The 20,394-nt window shown below is 44.1% G+C and overlaps 1 protein-coding gene across 4 annotated transcripts in view; it reads left to right on the top strand.

The window, feature by feature from the left end:
- Positions 1 to 20,394, top strand: part of GOLGA2 (golgin A2) — a 48,624-nt gene that overhangs the window by 13,324 nt on the left and 14,906 nt on the right. For all 4 annotated transcript variants that reach the window (XM_060250500.1, XM_060250501.1, XM_060250502.1 and 1 more), the window contains 11 exons: positions 2,618 to 2,656; positions 4,544 to 4,606; positions 4,805 to 4,898; positions 7,234 to 7,340; positions 9,065 to 9,123; positions 9,925 to 10,066; positions 12,151 to 12,240; positions 12,651 to 12,758; positions 12,858 to 12,948; positions 14,231 to 14,577; positions 16,686 to 16,799. In XM_060250500.1, the coding sequence (XP_060106483.1) occupies positions 2,618 to 2,656; positions 4,544 to 4,606; positions 4,805 to 4,898; positions 7,234 to 7,340; positions 9,065 to 9,123; positions 9,925 to 10,066; positions 12,151 to 12,240; positions 12,651 to 12,758; positions 12,858 to 12,948; positions 14,231 to 14,577; positions 16,686 to 16,799 (1,254 nt within the window). The remainder of the gene's footprint in view (positions 1 to 2,617; positions 2,657 to 4,543; positions 4,607 to 4,804; positions 4,899 to 7,233; positions 7,341 to 9,064; positions 9,124 to 9,924; positions 10,067 to 12,150; positions 12,241 to 12,650; positions 12,759 to 12,857; positions 12,949 to 14,230; positions 14,578 to 16,685; positions 16,800 to 20,394) is intronic.

The following is a 20,394-nucleotide window of genomic DNA, read 5'->3' on the forward strand; positions in this document are numbered from 1 at the left end:
TGCCTTGATAGCCGAGAATATATCTGTTAGTAAGTGAAGGTAGTGGGTTTCTGAGAGACAAGTTGGAAGTAAATATAACAGAGAATAGACTGGTTCCACCATGTCAGTCAGTTCTTCAGGGTCTAGCTGTATGGGATTTTTGAGGATAGGGGAGAGGGAGTTATATACACATACCTGTGAGTCAGTGCTCCTTCTACCTTGTATAATGAGAATACCAATCAGGCTGGTTCTGCAGCGTGTTAAAACCAGCAGCCTACAGACAGATGTGCAGTAAGAGAGACTTCATGATAAGGCTTCCCGGGATATTGCTTTGCATGCAGAGCTGCAGCTGAACTTTCCTTACTTGAGAGGTGCTGAATCTGTTTTAGCAGAGACTAGGGCTAAAGGTGACAGGGACAAGGATGGGGATACGCATGATGCCCCATCTTTTCAATATATGTGGCACAGTAAACGAGCCCCTTTGTCTTGTAGCTTGCATGGATTTCTGCTGCTTCTGCTGCTCTTTTTGGTGCCTAACAAAAAAAGTAATGCATTGTTTGACATTCTTTTCCTTTCATTTCATTCCCAGCCCTCCAGTTCATTGCATGGCACCTTTTTGGTTTTTGCTGTATTTTTTCCCTATGTGTCCATTCAAACGCCTTGTATTTGAGCAGTGCCTACAAACGGCTTCCCTGGTTTGCGTATAAGTGAGCAGAATTTACCGTTTTAATACAAAAACTCACATTCTCTGAAGAAATATGTGATTTAGACCTATTTGTGCATTTGTTTTAACTGAGTTTTTATCACAGAAAGGTCACTTTATTTTTGTTGTAGTCTACAAATGGAAAGTTGAGATTCATGTAACTTTGGGTGTGGGAGCTGCACTGAGCAGCAAAGACTCATAACCTCAAAAAGTTCCTACCAGCAGAAACAGACATCTTTTAGCTACAGTTGGGGAAACATTACAAATCCATAGATACCAAATCCATATTTTTAAGAGCCTCTTGGTGGTGCTTGTCACCAGATCAGTGAGTTTAGATGGGAGGTCATATCAGGTCGTATCAGGTGTATGCTTGAGATTTTTCCAGTTTTATTTAATTTTTCCTGTCTAACCAGGAGAATGAGGAATATGGTTAGATTTTGCAGGAGCTTGCATGTTTGTTGTTTTTGAGGAAAATTCCAGCTGTGAGGTTTCCTAGATCCTCATGCTTTGTCTGTTACCTTCTTGGATTTATTTATTTGGAAAATTTATACCCTGCCTTTTCAGAGACCTTATTTGAATTGACTTATTTTATTACTAGTGGTTTGAATTTAAGGAGTTCCATGTTCTTTTCTTACCAGAGCCATTTTGATAGCAGTATGTTGTAGCTTACAAAAAATCAGCAACTTGGCCCTAGGAAGTAGTTCTTATTGCTGCCAACTGTAGGAGATGTTCATGAAAGATGAGAGAAAGAAGAAGACTGCAGATTTATACCCCACCCTTCTCGCTGAATCAGAGACAATCTCCTATATCTTCTTCCTCCACAACAGACACTCTGAAAGGTGGGTGGAGCTGAGAAAGCTCTCACAGCAGCTGCCCTTTCAAGGACAACTCCTGCGATAGCTATGGCTAACCCAAGGCCATTCCAGCAGCTGTAAGTGGAGGAGTGGGGAATCAAATCTGGTTCTCCCAGAAGAGTCCGCTCACTTAACCACTACACCAAACTGACTCTCTTTCCTGCAGTAGGAAGCAGGAAAAGTTTAGAGGCCACCATTGGTATTCTGACTGACCCAGTGGCTTGTCCTTTTAGTTAGAGTGCTTGAGAGACATGATCCACCCTGCTTCCTCGTTGTTATTTTTCCTCCCACTGCACAATTGTTCTGTTAAAATCAAAAGCACTTCCACTGTTAGTCAGAAAATCCTACTGGTAGTCTTTCTGTATGTTCTAAGTGACTTCCTGCAACATTACATGATCTGTGCACAAGAACCCATCTTGGAGGCCAGCGGGCAGCTGCTGTCGAAGACATTGAAGGTTTATCTTATATAGCCTGTAGAAACCATGCTTTGTTTTCTAGGGCATGTTAATGAGCTATTGCTGCCCATGTTCCCAAGGAAAGTAGCCAGTCTCTGCTTCTGTTCCGATTGCCACCTTTCACTGGACTGACTGCTGGTTGGGTAGAAATCTTGAACTTCTGAGTTGTGAAGAACTGCCTGCCTGCCTGTGGAAGTGTTTCATGTGCTCTAAAGTTTCCTTCCCCACTAGCTTATTTGACTATATTGTGTTGGCTGAGGTACCAAGCTGCACACATTTCTCCTGCAGGCAGCCAACTCTGCACAGTTGCATGTGAGCAACACAATGAATCTTAAATGCTACATCAAACGGTAAAGATGAATAGCATCTTTTAACATAAGGATAAGGAATGTTGTTATTCCTTCAGCATTCCTTTTGTGCAAGATTGTACTCTGGTCCTAACTCATTTCTTCTTGCCTTGAAGTCAGGAGTCCAGGGTGCCTTGGTTCTAATAAAACAAATGCTGTCTTAGTTACAAAACTCAAAATTCTTAGTTGTAATTCTTAGTTCCTCAACCAGTTGAGGAAGGGAGAAACCTGTGTGACTTGCTGCTAGTATTGATGCATTTGTTTTGCTCCCTTCTGCAGAAACAGCAGAATCAAGAGGCCATGAATCAGCTGGAGAAGGTAATTTGCTGTGCCCTGGAGACTGGCTTAGCCAAGTAGCTCTTCTTATTAGAAGCAGAAATTATAGTGTGTAATAGGCTAGGGTGACTCTTACTTAGCTGAACACTGGAGATGTTTATCAAAGGCCCAAGAGATTACGTAGCTGTTTCTTCCTCGCTCTGCTATAAGAGCAGAATCTTAGGACTGATTCCCATGTTACAGCTACCATGTGAAAGACCGTTAGTTTTATATATGATATGGAATCTGTGGTTAGTCATAACCCATCAGCTTGCCTTCACATGAATTCCATTAATTTCATGGCCAGTGCCACAGGTGCCTGTGGAAACGTGTCACAGGAGCACACAGTGTGTCTTGCAGCTCTCCAGGGTAATGGCTGCTCTGTGGAACTGCAGCTTCCATGAAACTTTAGTTTAGGACCTTAGTAAAACTGCTTCTAAGCAGTTGTACTTAGACGATGACCAGCATAGCGCAGACGTCTGCTTCTGTTCATCTTTTACTAGGGTTGCCTTGAATTAGTGATGGTTTTCTAACCTCCATTTGAAATGAAGTATCTTTTAAATTTTTTTAAAGGTAATAAAATGTCAGAAGTCCAAGAGTAGTTTTAAAATATTTTTTGAAAGAAGGAAATAGGGATACAGAAAAAGGTTCTTTTAAATAATAAAAAACCCCTCTAGCTTTGCAGTGCTGTTTCAGTTGCAGAATCCAAAGGTGAGTGTTTGGGTCCAAACTCACTTAGTTCTGTTTGTTGACACAAATCTTGGCAGTTGACACAAATCAGATTCGTATCCATTGCGACTGCTAGTTTTGGGGTCAGGCTGATTATTTTGTTCAAGTTGCAGCTCCTGCTTTGTCTTCAGTGTCCTGGCTTTTAACAGAGTTAGGAATGCCAGGGGCTTGTTTTTGTACTTAACATTTATTCCATTGGGCAGGTTGTTTACAAAGGCACACAGGTTTTGTATTTACCTCGAAGGGTCTTAACTGTGATGTAATGGTGGCTGCGGAGGCAAGTCCTCACCCAGCTGCAAGTACAATTAGTGACAAACTAATTGTGCTGTGCTGATGCTCTGTTAAGCTCGTTGTGAATTTGAGAAAATTCTTCTCCCCTCTGTCAGCTATGGAAGCTCTTCCAGAGCTTATGCTGACCTTGGAGATGCTCTGAGATCAGCAAGTCTGCAAATGGATGAGGCTGTCATTAGAATAAAAAATTGTGAGTCCTTGGTTACTGCCTCGAGCAGGTCTCTGGGGAGGCAGCATGTACATTTTCAGAATAAATATAGTGCAGTGTTACAGTACATCTGCTTTCCATAATGCATTGGAAGTCAGGCCATGTAGTTCTACCTTTCCCCTTTTTTCTGAAGGACTGATACATCCAGAACATTTTTCTGGAAAAAGAGACGCTAGAACTCTCAAGAGGGAAGTGAAGGGAGAAGCACATGAGTGCTCCTAATGAACTTCGAAATATTTTTTTTTAATTTTGTTTCCACATAGAGGTTCCAGAACAAAAGCCCTGGATACATCCCATCACAGCTGTTTATTTAACAAACGTTCTCTCGGACTTGAATTTTAGTTGTCATGTGGCCTCTGTTTCTAAAAAAAGGTCTTAAAGACATTATTTTCCTGTAGTTATTTGGTACTTTGAAACATTTCCTTAAGTTTGAAAGTCACCAAGAAAACTAAATAAAGAGCAAAATAAAAACTTTTAAGAAAACTGCGGTAATCCAGAAAGAGCTGTTACTTTACCCCCTGCATTCACCAGGATTTATGTTCAGCAGTGCTTGGCAGAGAAAGCTTTGGATCTGTAATGTGTGTGAATTAAATGTCATACAGGAGGCAGGCTGCCATTCAAATTTGTTTCACTGCTTATCTGTATATTTTGCATTTCACTAGGAAAAGAAGGGGTTTGAACAGAAATTTGCAAAGGAGCAAGCAGCATTGCGAGAACAGTTACAGGTAGGCAGAATGTCTTCCTTAGTGCCATATCATAATTAGCACTTCGCTCTTCGTAGTTGCCTTTGATGTCCACGAATGGGCTATTCTTGCTTTTGAGAAGAGGAACTTATCTTTAATTAACTTTCAGCAACTCTTGTGATGAAAGCATTCTAAGCCAGAGCGGTTCATTCATTCAGTTTATCTGTGCTCTCTTTAAAGGTCCACATCCAGACTATAGGAATATTGGTTTCAGAAAAGTCTGAATTGCAGACTGCCCTTGCACATACGCAGCAGGCCGCTCGGCAGAAAGCAGGTAGGCAGCTCCTTTGAGCCTTTGACCACCTCAAACCATAATGGGGAGGCAATAACTATAGCACTGCAACGCTAGCCACAAAATATTTTTTGCTAAGGCTTGCACTTATGCACGCAACTACAGTCCAGTGCGGTGAAGCTCTAAGAACATAGGAACATAAGAGAAGCCGTGTTGGATCAGGCCAATGGCCCATCCAGTCCAACACTCTGTGTCACATAAGAACATAAGAGAAGCCCTATTGGATCAGGCCAATGGCCCATCCAGTCCAACACTCTGTGTCACAGAAGAACATAAGAGAAGCCATGTTGGATCAGGCCAATGGCCCCTCCAGTCCAACACTCTGTCACACAGCGGCCCAAAACCCCCAAGTGCCATCAGGAGGTCCACCAGTGGGACTAGGACACTAGAAGCCCTCCCACTGTGCCCCCCCAGTTGTCATTGTTGCACTTGACTATCATTTAGTCCAGTGTTCGGCTGTGGCTGTCCATTGCTTTGGATATTGGAAACTCTAGTTCAGAATGCACTGCAGGGTGCTGCTTGGTAACGTGACGTTATGAAGCTGCTCTTCGGAATTTGTCCAGATCTTTAGTTGATTTTTGTCCTGCTGAAGTAATCATACAGGTTTTGTCATTTTTTTAATTTATGTTTTAACTGCCTTACTGCTTCTGTCTAGGTGGCTTTCAGAAGTGATCCCAGGGTTTGGATTTTATGCTGTTTTTATGCTCCTATGCGTGTGCTTGTTATTTGAGGCTGGGTTTAGTGGTTGCCATTTTTTCATATTTTCTTTTTGGTGATTTTTTTCCACCAATGTTTTGAATAATAAAATTCTTTTTTGTTGTTGTATTTTGAATTGTTCTAAGTTGCCCTGAGCAGTTTTTTTGGAGAGTGAGCTAAGAAATAACCTAGTTGAGAAATAAATAACGTGGACCTTTTCCGCACCTCAGTGTTGCTGCTGTTTCCCAGTGAGTTGAGTCCCCAGCTGATGCTCCAACTTTGCAGCACCCTTTCCGCAAAAGGGCATTTATTTCAGGGAATTTTTTTAAAAAAATGGATCTGACTCTCCCTATGTGTTTCACATTTCCTTTGAAAAGGGGTTGTGTGGCCATGTGATCAGCTACAGAACCTCCTTTTTTGCACATGTACAGTAATGTTATAACAACAAAACATTGTTTAAAAAGGCTGGATGTATCATGGGAAACAGCATGTTTGCCACCATTTCTAAGGTCCTTTGCTCCTCCTTAGTTGCCAACTAAGAAAATAGCTGATCACCGAACCAGATACACCAATTCATAACACTGTTATTCAATAAATATGAATGCACTTTAGTGATGGAATCTCCTTTTTTTGTATATGCAGTAAGGATATAATATCATGACATGGTAAGAAAAGAATGGACCAAGGGTCTGATTCAGTATAAGGCAGCTTCATATGTTCATATGAATACGCAACAGGAGCTATGGGGAAGGGAATAGGGGGAGAATGAAGAAACAGCACAAGCGTGTGGCATCAAAACCTGCCCACCAAAAAATGAAAGGAAAGGAACCTCATGGATGAGTAATTGCACAGAGAAGGCTACATGAAACCTTGCTGCCCGTTTTGTCCCAGCTCTAGAATGTTGCTGTATTATAACGAACATTTTTTTTTTTTGGATCATAACACAGTCAATATTACAATTTTTTTAAAAATGACGGATTGCTTGGGGGACAATCTGAGGGTGAACATGCAACATTAACAATACAGAAGGGCATCAGGATACAAAATTCAAACTCGGAAATTCCTCACTGGAAAACTGCAAGTTCAGATCTGAAGTGGGGGTGGACATTGCAGGAAAAGTGAATTCAGAAAAGATGGGGTAACAGGAATTACATTTAGATCTACTCCTGGTGATGCAAAAAGTTGTGTGGAAAGTTTTACAAACTTTGATTATTTAAGAACACCGATGTGGAGGTTTGCACTTGTGTGGAAATGGTCCCAAAAATGCTATTGCAGCGTCAATGATAGGCAGAAGCCGTCCTAGTGTAGACTTCTGCAGTTGTAGAAAAACTGATAGAATAACAGAGACAACTTGTTTTTTCTGTTTGCAACAATAATACTTCTGTGTACTAAGACCTTAGAGGCAAGAGGAAACCCTTTGCCAATTCTAGTTATCTGGTGCCCTGATCCTAAACCTTTGCATCTCTGTTTACCTCCAGTAATATTGTAGTATTGTGTCTTTGTGATATTTGCACTGGTACTTAATGGCAGTTAATACAAATCACATACACCAAGTGGTCGAACTCTGCTATTCCACTTGCTTTGGTTCTGTTCCCACATAGTCTTGTTTTCACTTCTGCAGGAGAAGTTGAGGACCTTGCTTCTCGGTTGCAGTCCTCTCGCCAGAGGATATCTGAGCTGGAGCACACTCTTTCCTCCATCTCTACCCAACAGAAGCAGTCAGAGAAAGTAAGAGTGGCCAGTGTTTACTTTCATTTTATCATCGGCCTCACACCTTGTGCTTTCTTCATTTCGAGATTGAACCAAGAACTCTTTTTCCAATCATGCTTCTATGGCATTCCAGTTTGTCTTAAATGTTTGTTGGTTTGTTCAGCTTCACAGGTCCTGCTCCTTTGCTTTGTTCCCCCTTGCCAAGTCCAAACTCTGTCTCTGCCAGAGGACCAGAGGCACCATTCTCAGTCTTATTTTGGCACAGTCTGTTCTGCTGTCTCCAGCTCAGACTCATGTCTAGTTAGTAGTGCTGACTTTAAAGTCTCTCCAGATGAAGCCAAACTCCTTTGAGAGCCATTGGTTCGGCTCAGTTTACTTGGCCTAGTCAGATCTGAAATCCCAGCCTCACCTGTCTTGTCACTACAGTCGGAATGTTTGTGGCAATGTTGAGGGGAGATGGCCGTTGCTGTTTGTGTTTTGCTTTAACAGAATCCAGCTTCATCTTGTTCTAAGACTGCATTGTTTGAGTTGAAATCCCTGCTAAACACAACATGAATCCATGGTGTAAATAATGCAACAGTTTCATAGAGCGCTGCACAACGTGGGTACGTTTCAAGCAGATTAGAAATGTTATAGCAGATATTGGCAGGCAGGGCTGGTCACATGCCAGTACTGGCAAGGAGACAGTGCACAGAAGCCGTGATCCCCCCCAGATGCATGATATCTTCAATCCTTGCTGCTTTCTTACTCTGTAGCAAACTGTGTCTGGCATGAGATGGCATTTTAAAGTCATGGAATCTTGTTTGACTGCAGAGATGTTTCCAGTTCTCCTGGTTGCACAAGCGAGCTTGAAAATGTGGTTGCAAAAAAGCACCTGAAGAGCTGGAAACTAAAAAAAAAACACCTGTGTGATCTCACGTTCATTGAAGTGCTTTACATGGAAGCCTTGAGATTTTCAAGAATTGACTCTTGCATGTATGATGTTTCATCTTTCTTATTTATTAAAAATATATCCCAATTGTATAAGACCTGCCTCTGGAACTCCCTCCCTAAGGAGATTTGTCCGTCTTCCTCTAACACTGTCCTCCACCAGTGACTGGACCTTTTTGTTTTGTTTAGCCTACTCCCATTAATGATTATTGGTTTTTTCCCTGGTTCTGGTTGTGTTTATGTGTTTTTATTGAATTATTTTATCATTTTTAATGTTCAGGGAGTTTAAATGCTTTTATGTTTACAGCCTTGGGGACCCTGATCAGATGGAATTTAGCAGTTTGCCCTTATGCCAGTCACTTTCTGTCAGCCTGACCAGAGTGGTTGGGAGGGCAACGTAGAACAGGGAAGCATGTGTAATACCCTGAGTTCCTTGGAGAGGGTTGAGGTCTAATAAAACTCCATTGGTGGATTGTGCCGCCTGCCCTTTCAGACTTTCCTTTTGCATCCACAAGGGTTGTACATGAGGGGAAATAATAAACCTTCTCAGAACTTGAAAATGAATGAGGAGCGCTAGAGATTTACAGTTCTGAAGTTTACATTTGCAATCAAATTATGCTGTGTGCTTACTAAAAGCTAAGCAGGTCTGGATCTGGTCATTGCCTGGATAGGAGTGCTCCTAGGGACCCCGTGAAGGCTGCTTTGAGTTTGGTAAAAGAAAGGCAGGGTATAAATTGAAGAAAATAAGTTATATATAAATACCTGGGGTCCTGATCTCATGTGTTAGATTAATTTGCATTTTGTATTGCTAGCATAATAAAGAACTGGCAAAAGAACGAGACAGCCTGAAACTGGAAGTCTACAAACAGAGGTAAGAGTGATTAGTGTTCCTGCCAGTACAAAAGGACACATTGTTTTCCAGAATTGCATCCTTCCCTCCTTTACTATGATAGCAAGGTATTGTTTGGCATGTTAATCCACTCATGTAACAAAGGAGTAACAGCAAAAGCAGTGGTTTTGAACTCCTAGATCTTAATGCCTTGAATGGGCTTGTACCAGAAAAGGTATTTCCATAGATATGCAGGGTACGTTTCAAGAGTGTAATTTACTGCAGGCACAGATCTGTTTGTGCACAGATGATTCCTGTAGGCCCCATCCATCCTCCTCTTTTCTCTTTAGTAGCTGTCTAGAGTAAGGTGTTTTGGTGGGTGTCATTTCACTCTGCCATGACCTGGATGGTCCAGACTAGCTTGATCTCATCAGATCTTGGAAGTTTAGTACTTGGCTAGGAGGCCACCAAGGAAGTTCAGGGTTGCTAGTGGGTAGGCGATGGTGAACCCCCTCTGTTTGTTTCTTGCCTTGTAAACCCTACAGAGTTGGTTTAAGTTGGCTGCATCTTGATGGCACTGTCTACCACCTTTATTCACCTTTCTACGAGAAGCTGAAATAGCTGAAATCCCCTGTTCTGGAAAAGTATATAAAACACAGAAGCACCGCTCCTGTGCATCCAACTACCCTTAAGTGAGGAAAAACTGTTGTGTCACTTCCCACATTTGCAGTTTGGATCCCAGATCTGAAAAGTAACATCTGCTGCACTTAGTGAGAGTTCAAGTCCCAGCTCTTGTACGTAGTGCCTGCCAGAGTGATATTAGTGGCTTCTGTATGTTTCTAGCAAAAGCAGTGAAGAACTAAAGCAGCAGAACTCCGAACTGTCAGAGAAGCTGCGTGCGCTGATTTCAGAGAACTCGTCCATGAAGTTGGATGTGGAAGATCTGCATAAAAAACTGGAAATGGCAGAGCTGATGATTCAGCAGGTAATTGTTAATGTTCCTGGAGGAGCTTCTTGCTTTGTAGTCCAGCAGCAACTGCAAAAAAAGCGGCCTGACTTAACTGTTTTCACACAGCCAAAATTATTCCTTGGGAAATCTGCAGTCAGGCACACCCACACACACAACCCATGTAGCAATTTCCCCCTGTAGCTGTTAGTCATCGTGGGGACAGTAAAGCCGGTGTCTCGATCTCCTTTACTGTGGCTAACAGAGGATGATGCTAGGGAAAGGGTTAAATCCCTTACCAATGCTGTGGCCTTGATCCAGATTGGGGCTCCCCTATGGCTCCTGCTCCAAGAGCCCTCTCAGCCCCACCCACCTTGCAGTGTCTGTTATGGGGGGAGAAGATACAGGAGATTGTAAGCCGCTCTGAGACTCTGATTCAGAGAGAAGTGGGGGGTATAAATCTGCAGTCGTCGTCTTTAATGTTAAAAGAATGGGATATGGTGGGGTTTTTTTTACATGGCGGGGTCATATTCTAAAATACATCCATTGTTCAAGAAGTTATTCTGTTGTGTTATTTAAAAGCAAAAAGTGTCAAACCCATACCAATGTGACGCTGTACAGTGATAAAGATTTATTTTTCTAAAAGACCACCAAGGCGTCTTATTCTCATTAGAATTACAACGTACTATTGTACACCTTATTTTTTTTTTAAAAGTCTGTATTATTGTATATTGGTATGGCTTTGGCATTCCTTAGTTATATTTTTACCGTGACAGCCCTTGTGGTTGTGTTGTTTAAAATGGCTTGTTGCCCTTTGGGATATAAAACTGATTTGGAGCTTACTTACCTCTGTTAAATTGTCAGTATTTGCAAAATGAAAAAAAGCTAGAACCTCCTTCAAAGGATGAATGGTTCCACCAGATGTGGAATATTGCATTATTAACTAAATTGACATCTTGTCTCTAAGGGCCCTGACAAATAATTCCCTGTGTCTGGATAAATTGGGAGTTGTGTATTCATAATATTTTGGAATAACAAGGTAAAATAACGTGTTTACTTGTTATAATGCCTCTTGGTATCTTTGCACAGTTGGAAATATGAAATGTGTTATGTTGCTGATCAAGATGGGTAGCCAGCCATGTGTGTCTGCAGCAGCAGAAAAGAGTCCAGTATCACCTTAAAGATTAACAAAATTTACAGATACGGAGTATTTGAAGAAGTGAGCTTGTGCCACTGGACTCTTGCTCTTTTCTACTGTTTATTTTATACTTTGAAAGGTCTAATTTTTTAAAAGACAGGAGTTTCTATCATGGATCTTCTGTAAAATGTAAATCTTTTGTAAGATTTGGTCACAACTGTCCTTAAGAGGAGGTGATGTATTTTGCAAGCTTTGGTAATTAGAGGAGAAAGATTGCAATGGAACAACTCCTTTCATAGGAATTGAGAACTTGTGTTACATGGACAAGTTTGAGAGGGAAGCAACCAAGTAACTGTTTGTTTTATTGGTAATGGTTATACCTATGTGTCTTAGGCAGAGGTCTGTGTGCTTTGCTCCTCAGAACTTTGAATTTTTCATTAGAAAAGTCCATATTTTTTTAAACATGTTGCCACTTAAGATCCATTAGTTGGGCAACAAATACTGTAGATTCCACTAGTTGGGCAACAAATGCTTTAGATTTAGATGACCAGCAAGTGGATATGGGGAAGGAGGAATAAGCAGAAGATACAGAGAGCTGGGGGCTGGGGCTGGGAAGTTGCAGTTCAAGACCAGGAACCCCTTTTGGTTACATACTGTTCATACATCGCCTATGACGTTTCTTAGCTTTTACTCTAAAGCCTTGAGAGGTGGTGGAAACTTGGACTGAAAAGTAAATGGAAGCTAAGATAATCAACAGCTTTTACATCAGCTAGCAGATCCTTCCATTTCACTGAGTTCACAGATCCTCTGCCCTCAATCTCTCTCTGTCTTCTACTAGTGTCAACCATCCAGGCCAATAATATGTTTGCAATTCTGAGCCAGTAGAACTGTGGGAATTCTCTTGCGGGCTGCTGAATTTGGGAGGAGAGGAATGGAGATGGGATGAATGTTTTTTTTATAAGCCTTTGTTCAATTCTGTTGCTAGTTTGCTAGTCAACCTGGGATCCCAGATGCCACCCAACAGCTACAAATGGCGCTGGAGGAGAGAGCAAACTTAGAAACACAAATTGGCCAGGTAAGAGCCAAAGAGCGATGCTGAAAGAGCCCCACGTATCCAGTCCTTTGTGACAGGCCTTGCAGCACAGGGCGATTTCCCACACAGCTTACCAAGGAGCGAAGTCCCTCCTCACGGCGCAGCGTCTGCTCGGATTTCCCACCAACTGCTCCGCGGAATCAGGAAGTGCCGGACCTTTTGTGTCTCAAATGGAAATCGCTAAAACCCTAGTTTACGTTAGCAACGCAAAAGGTCCGGCACTTCCTGAATCCGCGGAGCAGTTGGTGGGAAATCCGAGCAGACGCTGCGCCGTGAGGAGGGACTTTGCTCCTCGGTAAGCTGTGTGGGAAATCACCCACAGTCTTAATAGGAGCTTCCTCCATGCTGTTGAACTTAACACTTTCTCATTTTCCTAATTACCTGTTGAGCAGCTGACAGAGTCACTCCAGCAACTCCAGGCTGAGCGGGATCAGTATGTCCACAAGCTGAAGGAGGAAGGGGGGATCTGGCAGCAAAGGGTACAACTGTTGTCTGAGCAGGTAAGAATAATAGCCACATTTCAAGGAAGGAGAGCCGATCATTCATCCTAAGAGTTGAGGATCTCTGAACAGAGGTTTCCCTTCTTTCCTGTGGTACAGGTCCAGACTATGACAGAAGAGAAAGACCTGAATGTAACTCGCATCCAGGAGCTGGAAGCTAATTTGTCTGAGCTGCTCAACAGTCAGTTGGGTAAGGTTCTGTGTGGAAAGCCAGCCTTTCTTCCATACCTCTGCCTCTCACAGCCCTGCTTTCATTTGTTCTTCTGTGCTGTTTCCCTTCCCTAGCAATCCAGTCATTTGCTTCTCCTCCTTTAAATCCCTTTTCCAACATTTCATATCTGCTCACTCAGCCACTTCACACATTGCATTTAAGTGTACACCCATAATATAAAGTGTAACTGTAGCAGACATGTATTGACACAGGTATGCCCAGATATATCTTTGCACAGATGAAATGATCCTTTCATATTTTCTAATTTCCTTCTTGAATCACTGCAGGGCCAGATGAGATATGGTTAAATGTGGGTCTACTGTAATCACATACAAAAGGGGGGGGGTCTGATTTAATAGGCTTCCTTAGGCTCAGACCTAGAAAGCAAAGGAGAATGGGTGTCTGATGTAAGAAGTAGAATGGGTTCATAAATGAAGAATGCTTCCCCATTATTCATCCCCCACTGTTCATCACCCTGTGTCCTCTTTCCTGAAGCGCTTTTCTCTCAGGCTCATTTCCAATATAAGAACTGTAGCTGGGATAGGGGAGAGGGCCTGTTGGAAAGTAAGCCATGCTAAGTGCATGAAGGGGGAGAGGGCTTAGACTTACGATTGCTTTTTGCTCCCTAAATGGCCACTCTCCCTGCTTTATACTGCCTTGGATCAACTCATTGGTCCATCTTAATTCAGCACTGTCTGAGTTGACTGACAGCAGCTCTCTGTGGTAAGTGAGAGTGAAAGGTCCTTCCACTGTGGTTGCCAGTACTTGGGCCAGGGACATTCTGTATGTGAACCATTCTGTGCTCTCACCCCTCCCCCCACTCCTTTTGCCTCTAGCTTGACCGACAGTCTCATTTTTACCCTCCACTGTCCTCTTCTTAACATTTCTTCATCAAGCCTCAGCCCCTTTTTCCCCTCAGGATTGTGAGCTTTCTAGGACGGAAGCTGTTTTGTTTCAGTGTTCCATAAGTTGCCTTAGCTCAAGTGCTGGGAGGAGGAAGCAATAATTAAATTTACCAACAGCCCTTGAAAATTTATCTAGCATACTTGAAGAAGGCTTCAGGTAGATAAGAAGTAAGCCTTCACTTGGTGGCACAGATATCCCAAGAGAACTAGAGACATCAGAGAGTGATCCTTGTTGGTGCTGTTGGGTAGCAGTTGTGTTCCATGCACTAGAGACACTTTAACCTGTATTCAGGAGGCCTTGAATCCTCCGGCTGTGGTCTCCCATTGACCTGCCTCTGTCTGACTTGACTTTGTAGCTCCTAAGCCCCAGGAGAGTGAGCCTGCCCCCCCTGTGGGGCCCACAGAAGCGGAGCTGCGCTTGCAGGAAGAGGTCAGCCAGCTGCAGCAGGACAAAGAGGAGCTTCGTGAGCAGTGCCGAGCCCAGGTGCAGGACAACGAGCAGCTGAGCCACCTCAATCGAGAGCAGGAAGAGCGGCTGCTGGAGCTGGAGAAGACGCTGCAGCGCTACAGCGAGGAGGCTGTGGACAGGCACCAGATCCTGGAGAACATGCAGAGCGACAAGGCAACCATCAGCCGGGCCCTGACCCAGAACCGAGAGCTGAAGGAGCAGCTGGCTGAGCTGCAGAACGGGTTTGTCAAACTGGTGCGTCCCTCCCCAGGGTCATAGAGAGGAGCTCCCTCTGTTGTCAGATGTGATCCTGTGGCTGGCCTCCCCATTGGTGACAGGGACCCTTGAACGCTAGAAAGGGGCCACAAAGTACCAAAGGAGAGTCCTTTGTCATAAGCTGCTTGTTCAATAGCATGCCTTCCACCCATCTGTCCACAATATTAGTTTTATTTAAAATACTTCTACTCCACCTTTCTCCTTAGAACAAAGACCTTTTGCTGTTTTGAGTCCTTGTTGTCCAAAGATGGGGGTGTCCTCTGCTTATTACCAGCTTCTGACCAGTTGCCAGCTTTTCTTCCGTTTTGCTTCTGGCCTAGCCCCAGCTCCCTGTGTATTCCTCAGAGTAAAAATAAAGTACCGTATATACTCGAGTATAAGCCGAGTTTTTCTGCCCAAATTTTGGGCAGAAAAACCCCCTCCTCGGCTTATACTCGAGTCAGTGGTGTAGGGAGGGGGGGCGGGGAGGGGGGGGGCGGGGAGGGCGGGTCGCCCCAGGTCTGGGGTATCTGGGGGGCCCCCGCACATCGTCTTGCTGCGGAAGAGGGCCCCATGGCCGAGCTCGCTTCTCCGGCCCTCTGGTCACCGCCTCCTCGTCGCCTGGCTCCTCTGGCGCACCTGCGGGGGCTGGCGGGGTCCTCCCTGCCGGGGACCATCGGCGGAACCGGCCGCCGACCCTTCCCAGCCGCAGCCGCTCCTGGCTGGACCCCTGTTCGCAGTGGCTCCTCAGGTGCTGGAGGCGGCAGATCTGGCTCGGGCTGGCCAGGCGCCGTCGTCATTTCTTCCTCGTCTTCCTTCTGCCTCGACGGCAGCCTCCTCGCTCCCTCGCCGCAACTGCTCCTGCGGCGGCTTTGGCGAGCGGAGGATCATGTGCAGCCCAGTGGAGCGGCGCCTGGCCGGGTTGCGGGAGTTGCTGTCGGCGCGGCCGGGCGAGGGGACCGCGGGCGACCCGGGGCTGGAGGCGCCCCTCCATAGGTTTACCAGTAACTACCGAGTATAAGCCCACCCTCGGCTTATACTCGAGTCAATAAGTTTTCCCAGATTTTTGGGGTAAAATTAGAAGCCTCGGCTTATATTCGGGTCGGCTTATACTCGAGTATATACGGGTATATTCCATTTTACACTGTCTAAAAAACAAGTTTCTGGTTCTTCTGAGTAGAGAGAAGAACGTGAAAAGACTTTTGCTTGCAAACCTGAATAGACATAATTTGCATGAGCTGTGTGAATGAGCCTTTCTTTTTGAGAGCAAGCGGTTGTAACTAAAAGTTGTGCCATACCTCTTCTGGAGCTTTCTCCACCTGCATTGAAGGATGTTTGCACTTTTTTCTTCCTTATTCTTTGCATTTTCTTGTTTTAGATAAAGCAAATAGGGGTGTGCATTTGGTTTAACCCGAATGGAAAAATTCAGTATTTATTTAGTATTTTGTAAGCTGAAAGCAACTGTGAGAAGCTATGTGGCTACCGTATAGATGATCCTGAAAAAATGCTGAAATTATTTGGCTTTTATTCAGATTCAAATAGCAACATTGAATAGCAGCTGTGGAGAATGGCTTGCAGCCGTTTAAACTTAACAGCTGATCAGCGGCCAGTCAGGCTGTCAGATTTAAGTGGGTGAGCCGTTGCTGTGGGCTCACGATATGAATTAGAAGAATTTGTTGACATACTACTGGAGTGTTTGGAATAAAGAAACTCTTATTATTGATTAGATTCTGGTGGTTTCCTCTGATGTTTTAATACTTCTTAAGGCTTAAACGGCCAGCAGCTATTTCACAACAGGATTCGCTCCCCTGCTTCTAGGGGTGGGGAGTAAAAAGGATTGTGAAATGGCTTGGAGCCATTTCAGCCTAACAGCGGGGCAGGTGCAGAGATGCCTTCCAGCCATTAAACTGGTTAGTTTCACTCTCTTCCATTTCCAAGCATCTTTACTTCATCCTAGGCTGCTCCCAACATGTCCAAACTTTGGCAAGAATATTCATAGCCCTTTAACAGTAAAAAAAAGTGCATCCCCTCCCCTCCCTCCGTTTCTTTTTAAACCACTGGGAAGGTTTTGGTTCTCTCCCCTCTTGACCTGCATTGTTTCTTCGCAGACCAATGAGAACATGGAGGTGACTAGTGCCTTGCAGTCTGAACAGCACGTGAAGAAGGAGCTGGCTAAAAAGATCGGGGAGCTACAAGAGAAGCTGGCGGAGTTCAAGGAGATGGTAATGCTGCTTTATACTGTGGGTGATGGATGCCAGGAGCCTCTCACAGGCAGGATGGATGCTGAGAAGCACCAAGTTCTCCATGTGTGCTTCCCCCCTCAGTGCCTAATAATACCAAAGTCTGCTAAAAACAGTGAAGATGCTGAGTTTGTGGAGGCTGCGGACACATAGGGCCTTCTCTGTGGAAGGCACTTTATAGAGTAATCAGCGGAAGGAAAGTCCCTGCACTGCAGAGCTTACAGTTTAAAACGTGCCTGGAGTCAGTTTTGGGGTAGGTGGGTGCTAGCAAGCTGAAACTTCATCCTGGCAACATGGAAGTGCTTCTGGTGGGGGAAGGTTTGACCCAGGAATGGGATATTTCCTGTTCTGGAAGGGGTTTCACTCACCGTACTGGAGTAGGTTCGTAGCCTGGGAGTGCTCCTGGACCCAGTCCTCCTGTTCTTAGTGGTGGCCATGAGTGCCTTCCAGCAGCTTCGACTGGTGAGCCAGCTGCAGCCCTTCCTGGGCAGGAGAGATCTCGCCACCATAGGGCATGCCCTGGTAATATCTAGATTGGCTTCATGCGGCGTCCTCTGCCCATGAAGACTGTCCAGAAGCTACAGTTGGTACAGAATGCTGCAGCCGGAATGTTGACTGGGGCGGGTTATAGAGACAGTATCACTCCAGGCTTGTTCTGGCTTCAGTGCCTCCTAGTTTGCATCCAGCCTCAATTCAGGGTGGTTATTTATATTGACCTCCTCCGTCCGTATGAACTTACCCGTCCATTCCTGTCATCTTTGGAGGCCCTGCTTCAGGCAGCTCTGCCATCTGAGGCTAAACATAAAGAAAGGGCTTTCTCTGTCGTGGGGCTGAAATTTGGGCGCTCCCTCCCAGGGCGATTAATCTTTCTCTATCGTTGTCTTCTACCAGTGAGCGAAGACTGTTTCATTTGATATACCCCCAGTAGCTCTTACTGGTATTCCTCCTTGGTTGTGTAGTTGTGTGTCTGTATTCTTATTGAATTGTTGAAATATATAGAGCTTATTTTAAATACTGTTTTGAAAGCTTTAACTTTTTTGAAGTTTGCTGCCCTGGGGAGGAACAACCCAGTTTGGGTGTGAAGGCAGCCTGTTGTTGTTCAGTTGCACAGTCGAGTCCGACTCTTTGCAACCGCACGGACAAAGTCACGCCAGGCCCTCCTGTCTTCCACCATCCTCCGAAGTCTGTTCAAATTTGTGTTTGTTACGTCAGTAACACTGTCCAGCCATCTCATCTTTTGCCATTCCCTTCTTCTTTTGCCTTCTATCTTTCCTAGCATCAGGATCTTCTCCAGGGAGTGCTCCCTTCTCATTTGGTGGCCAAAGTATTTGAGCTTCAGCTTCAGCATCTGACCTTCCAGTGAACAGTCTGGGCTGATTTCCCTTAGAACTGACTGATTTGATCTTCTTGCAGTCCAAAGGACTCTCAAGTCTTCTCCAGCACCACATCTCAAAAGCATCTATTCTTCTGCGTTCGGCCTTCCTTATGGTCCAGCTCTCACAGCCATACATTACTACTGGGAATACCATTGCTTTGACTATATGGACTTTTGTTGGCAGGGTGATGTCTCTACTTTTTATTATATTGCCCAGGTTCACCATAGCTGTCCTCCCAAGGATCAAACGTCTTTTAATTTCATGGCTACAGTCACCATCTGCAGTGATCTTGGATCCCAGAAATGTGAAGTCTGTCACTACTTCCATGTCTTCCCCTTCTATTTGCTAAGGTGTGATGGGGCCGGATACCATCATCTTAGTTTTTTTTATGTTGAGTTTCAAGCCTACTTTTGTGCTCTCCTCTTTCACCCTCAGCAAGAGGTTCTTTAGGTCCTCCTCACTTTCTGCCACTAGAATAGTGTCATCTGCATATCTGAGGTTGTTGATGTTTTCCCTGGCAATCTTAATTCCGGCTTGTGCTTCATCCAGGTCAGCATTCCGCATGATGTACTCTGCATATAAATTAAATAAACAGGGTGACAATATACATCCTTGTCAAACTCCTTTTCCTATTCTAAACCAATCAGTTGTTCCATATCCCGTTCTGAACGTTGCTTCTTGACCCTTATACAGGTTTCTCAGGAGACATGTGAGGTGGTCTGGTACTCCCATCTCTTTGAAGACTTGCCACAGTTTGTTGTGATTCACACAATCAAAGGCTTTAGCATAGTCAATGAAGCAGAAACAGATGATTTTCTGATACTTCCGTGCTTTCTTCATAATCCATCGAATGTTGGCAATTTGATCTCTAGTTCCTCTACCTCTCCGAAACCCAGCTTGAACTTCTGGTAGTTCCTGATCTACATACTGCTGAAGCCTGGCTTGTAGGATCTTTAACATGACCTTGCTGGTATGTGTAATGAGTGCAATGGTGTGATAGTTTGAACATTCCTTGGCATTACCCTTCTTTGGAATTGGAAGATAAACCGATCTTTTCCAATCTTGTGGCCACTGTTGTGTTTTCCAAATTTGTTGACATAATGTGTGCATCACTTTAACAACATCTTTTAGGACTTTGAATAGCTCAACTGGGATACCATCATCTCTGTTCGCTTTGTTGTTAGTAATGCTTTCTAAAGGCTGTTTGACGTCACTCTCCATGATGTCTGGCTCAAGGTCATCGATTTCACTGTCATGGCTGTCTGGGACATTGAGATCCCTCTTGTATAATTCTTCTGTGTATTCTTGCCACCTCTTCCTGATCTCTTCTGCTTCTGTTAGGTCCCTACCATTTTTGTACTTTATCATGGCCATCTTTGCATGAAACGTTCCCTTGATTTCTCCAGTTTTCTTGAAGAGATATCTTGTCCTTGCCATTCTATTATTTTCCTCTATTGCTTTGCATTATTCCTTCAAAAAGACCTCCTTATCTCTCCTTGCTGTTCTCTGGAAATCTGCATTCAGTTGGGTGAATCTTTCCTTTTCACTTTTGCCTTTTGCTTTCCTTCTTTCCTCAGCTATTTGTAAAGCCTCATCAGACAGCCACTTTGCTTTCTTGCATTTCTTTTTCTTTGGGATGGTGCTGATTGCTGCCTTCTGTACAATGTCACGAACCTCCGTCTATAGTTCTTCAGGCACTCTTATCAACTCTAGTTCCTTAAACCTATTCTTCACCTCCACTGTATATTCATAAGGGATGTGATCAAGGTTAAACCTGAATGGCCTAATGGCTTCCCCAGTTTTCTTCAGTTTAGGCCTGAATTTTGTGATGAGTAGCTCATGATCTGAGCCGCAGTCAGCTCCAAGTCTTGTTTCTGCTGACTGTAAGGAGCTTCTCCATCTTTGACTGCAGCGTGTATAAGCAATCTGATTTCTGTGTTGCCCATCAGGTGATGTCCACGTGTAGAGTCGCCTTTTAGGTTGTTGGACGAGGGTGTTCGCTATGACCAGCTTGTTCTCTTGAGAAAACTCTATTAGCCTTTGCCCGGCTTCATTTTGTTCTCCAAGGCCAAACTTGTCAGTTGTTCTGGTCACCTTTTGACTTCCTGCTTTGGCATTCCAGTCCCCTATGATGAGGAGGACATCTTTTTTTGGTGTTAATTCTAGAAGGTGTTGTAGATCTTCATAGAGCTGGTCCACTT

The sequence above is a fragment of the Heteronotia binoei genome, chromosome 12, assembly GCF_032191835.1.
Source record: "Heteronotia binoei isolate CCM8104 ecotype False Entrance Well chromosome 12, APGP_CSIRO_Hbin_v1, whole genome shotgun sequence".
Taxonomy (NCBI): Eukaryota; Metazoa; Chordata; class Lepidosauria; order Squamata; family Gekkonidae; genus Heteronotia; species Heteronotia binoei.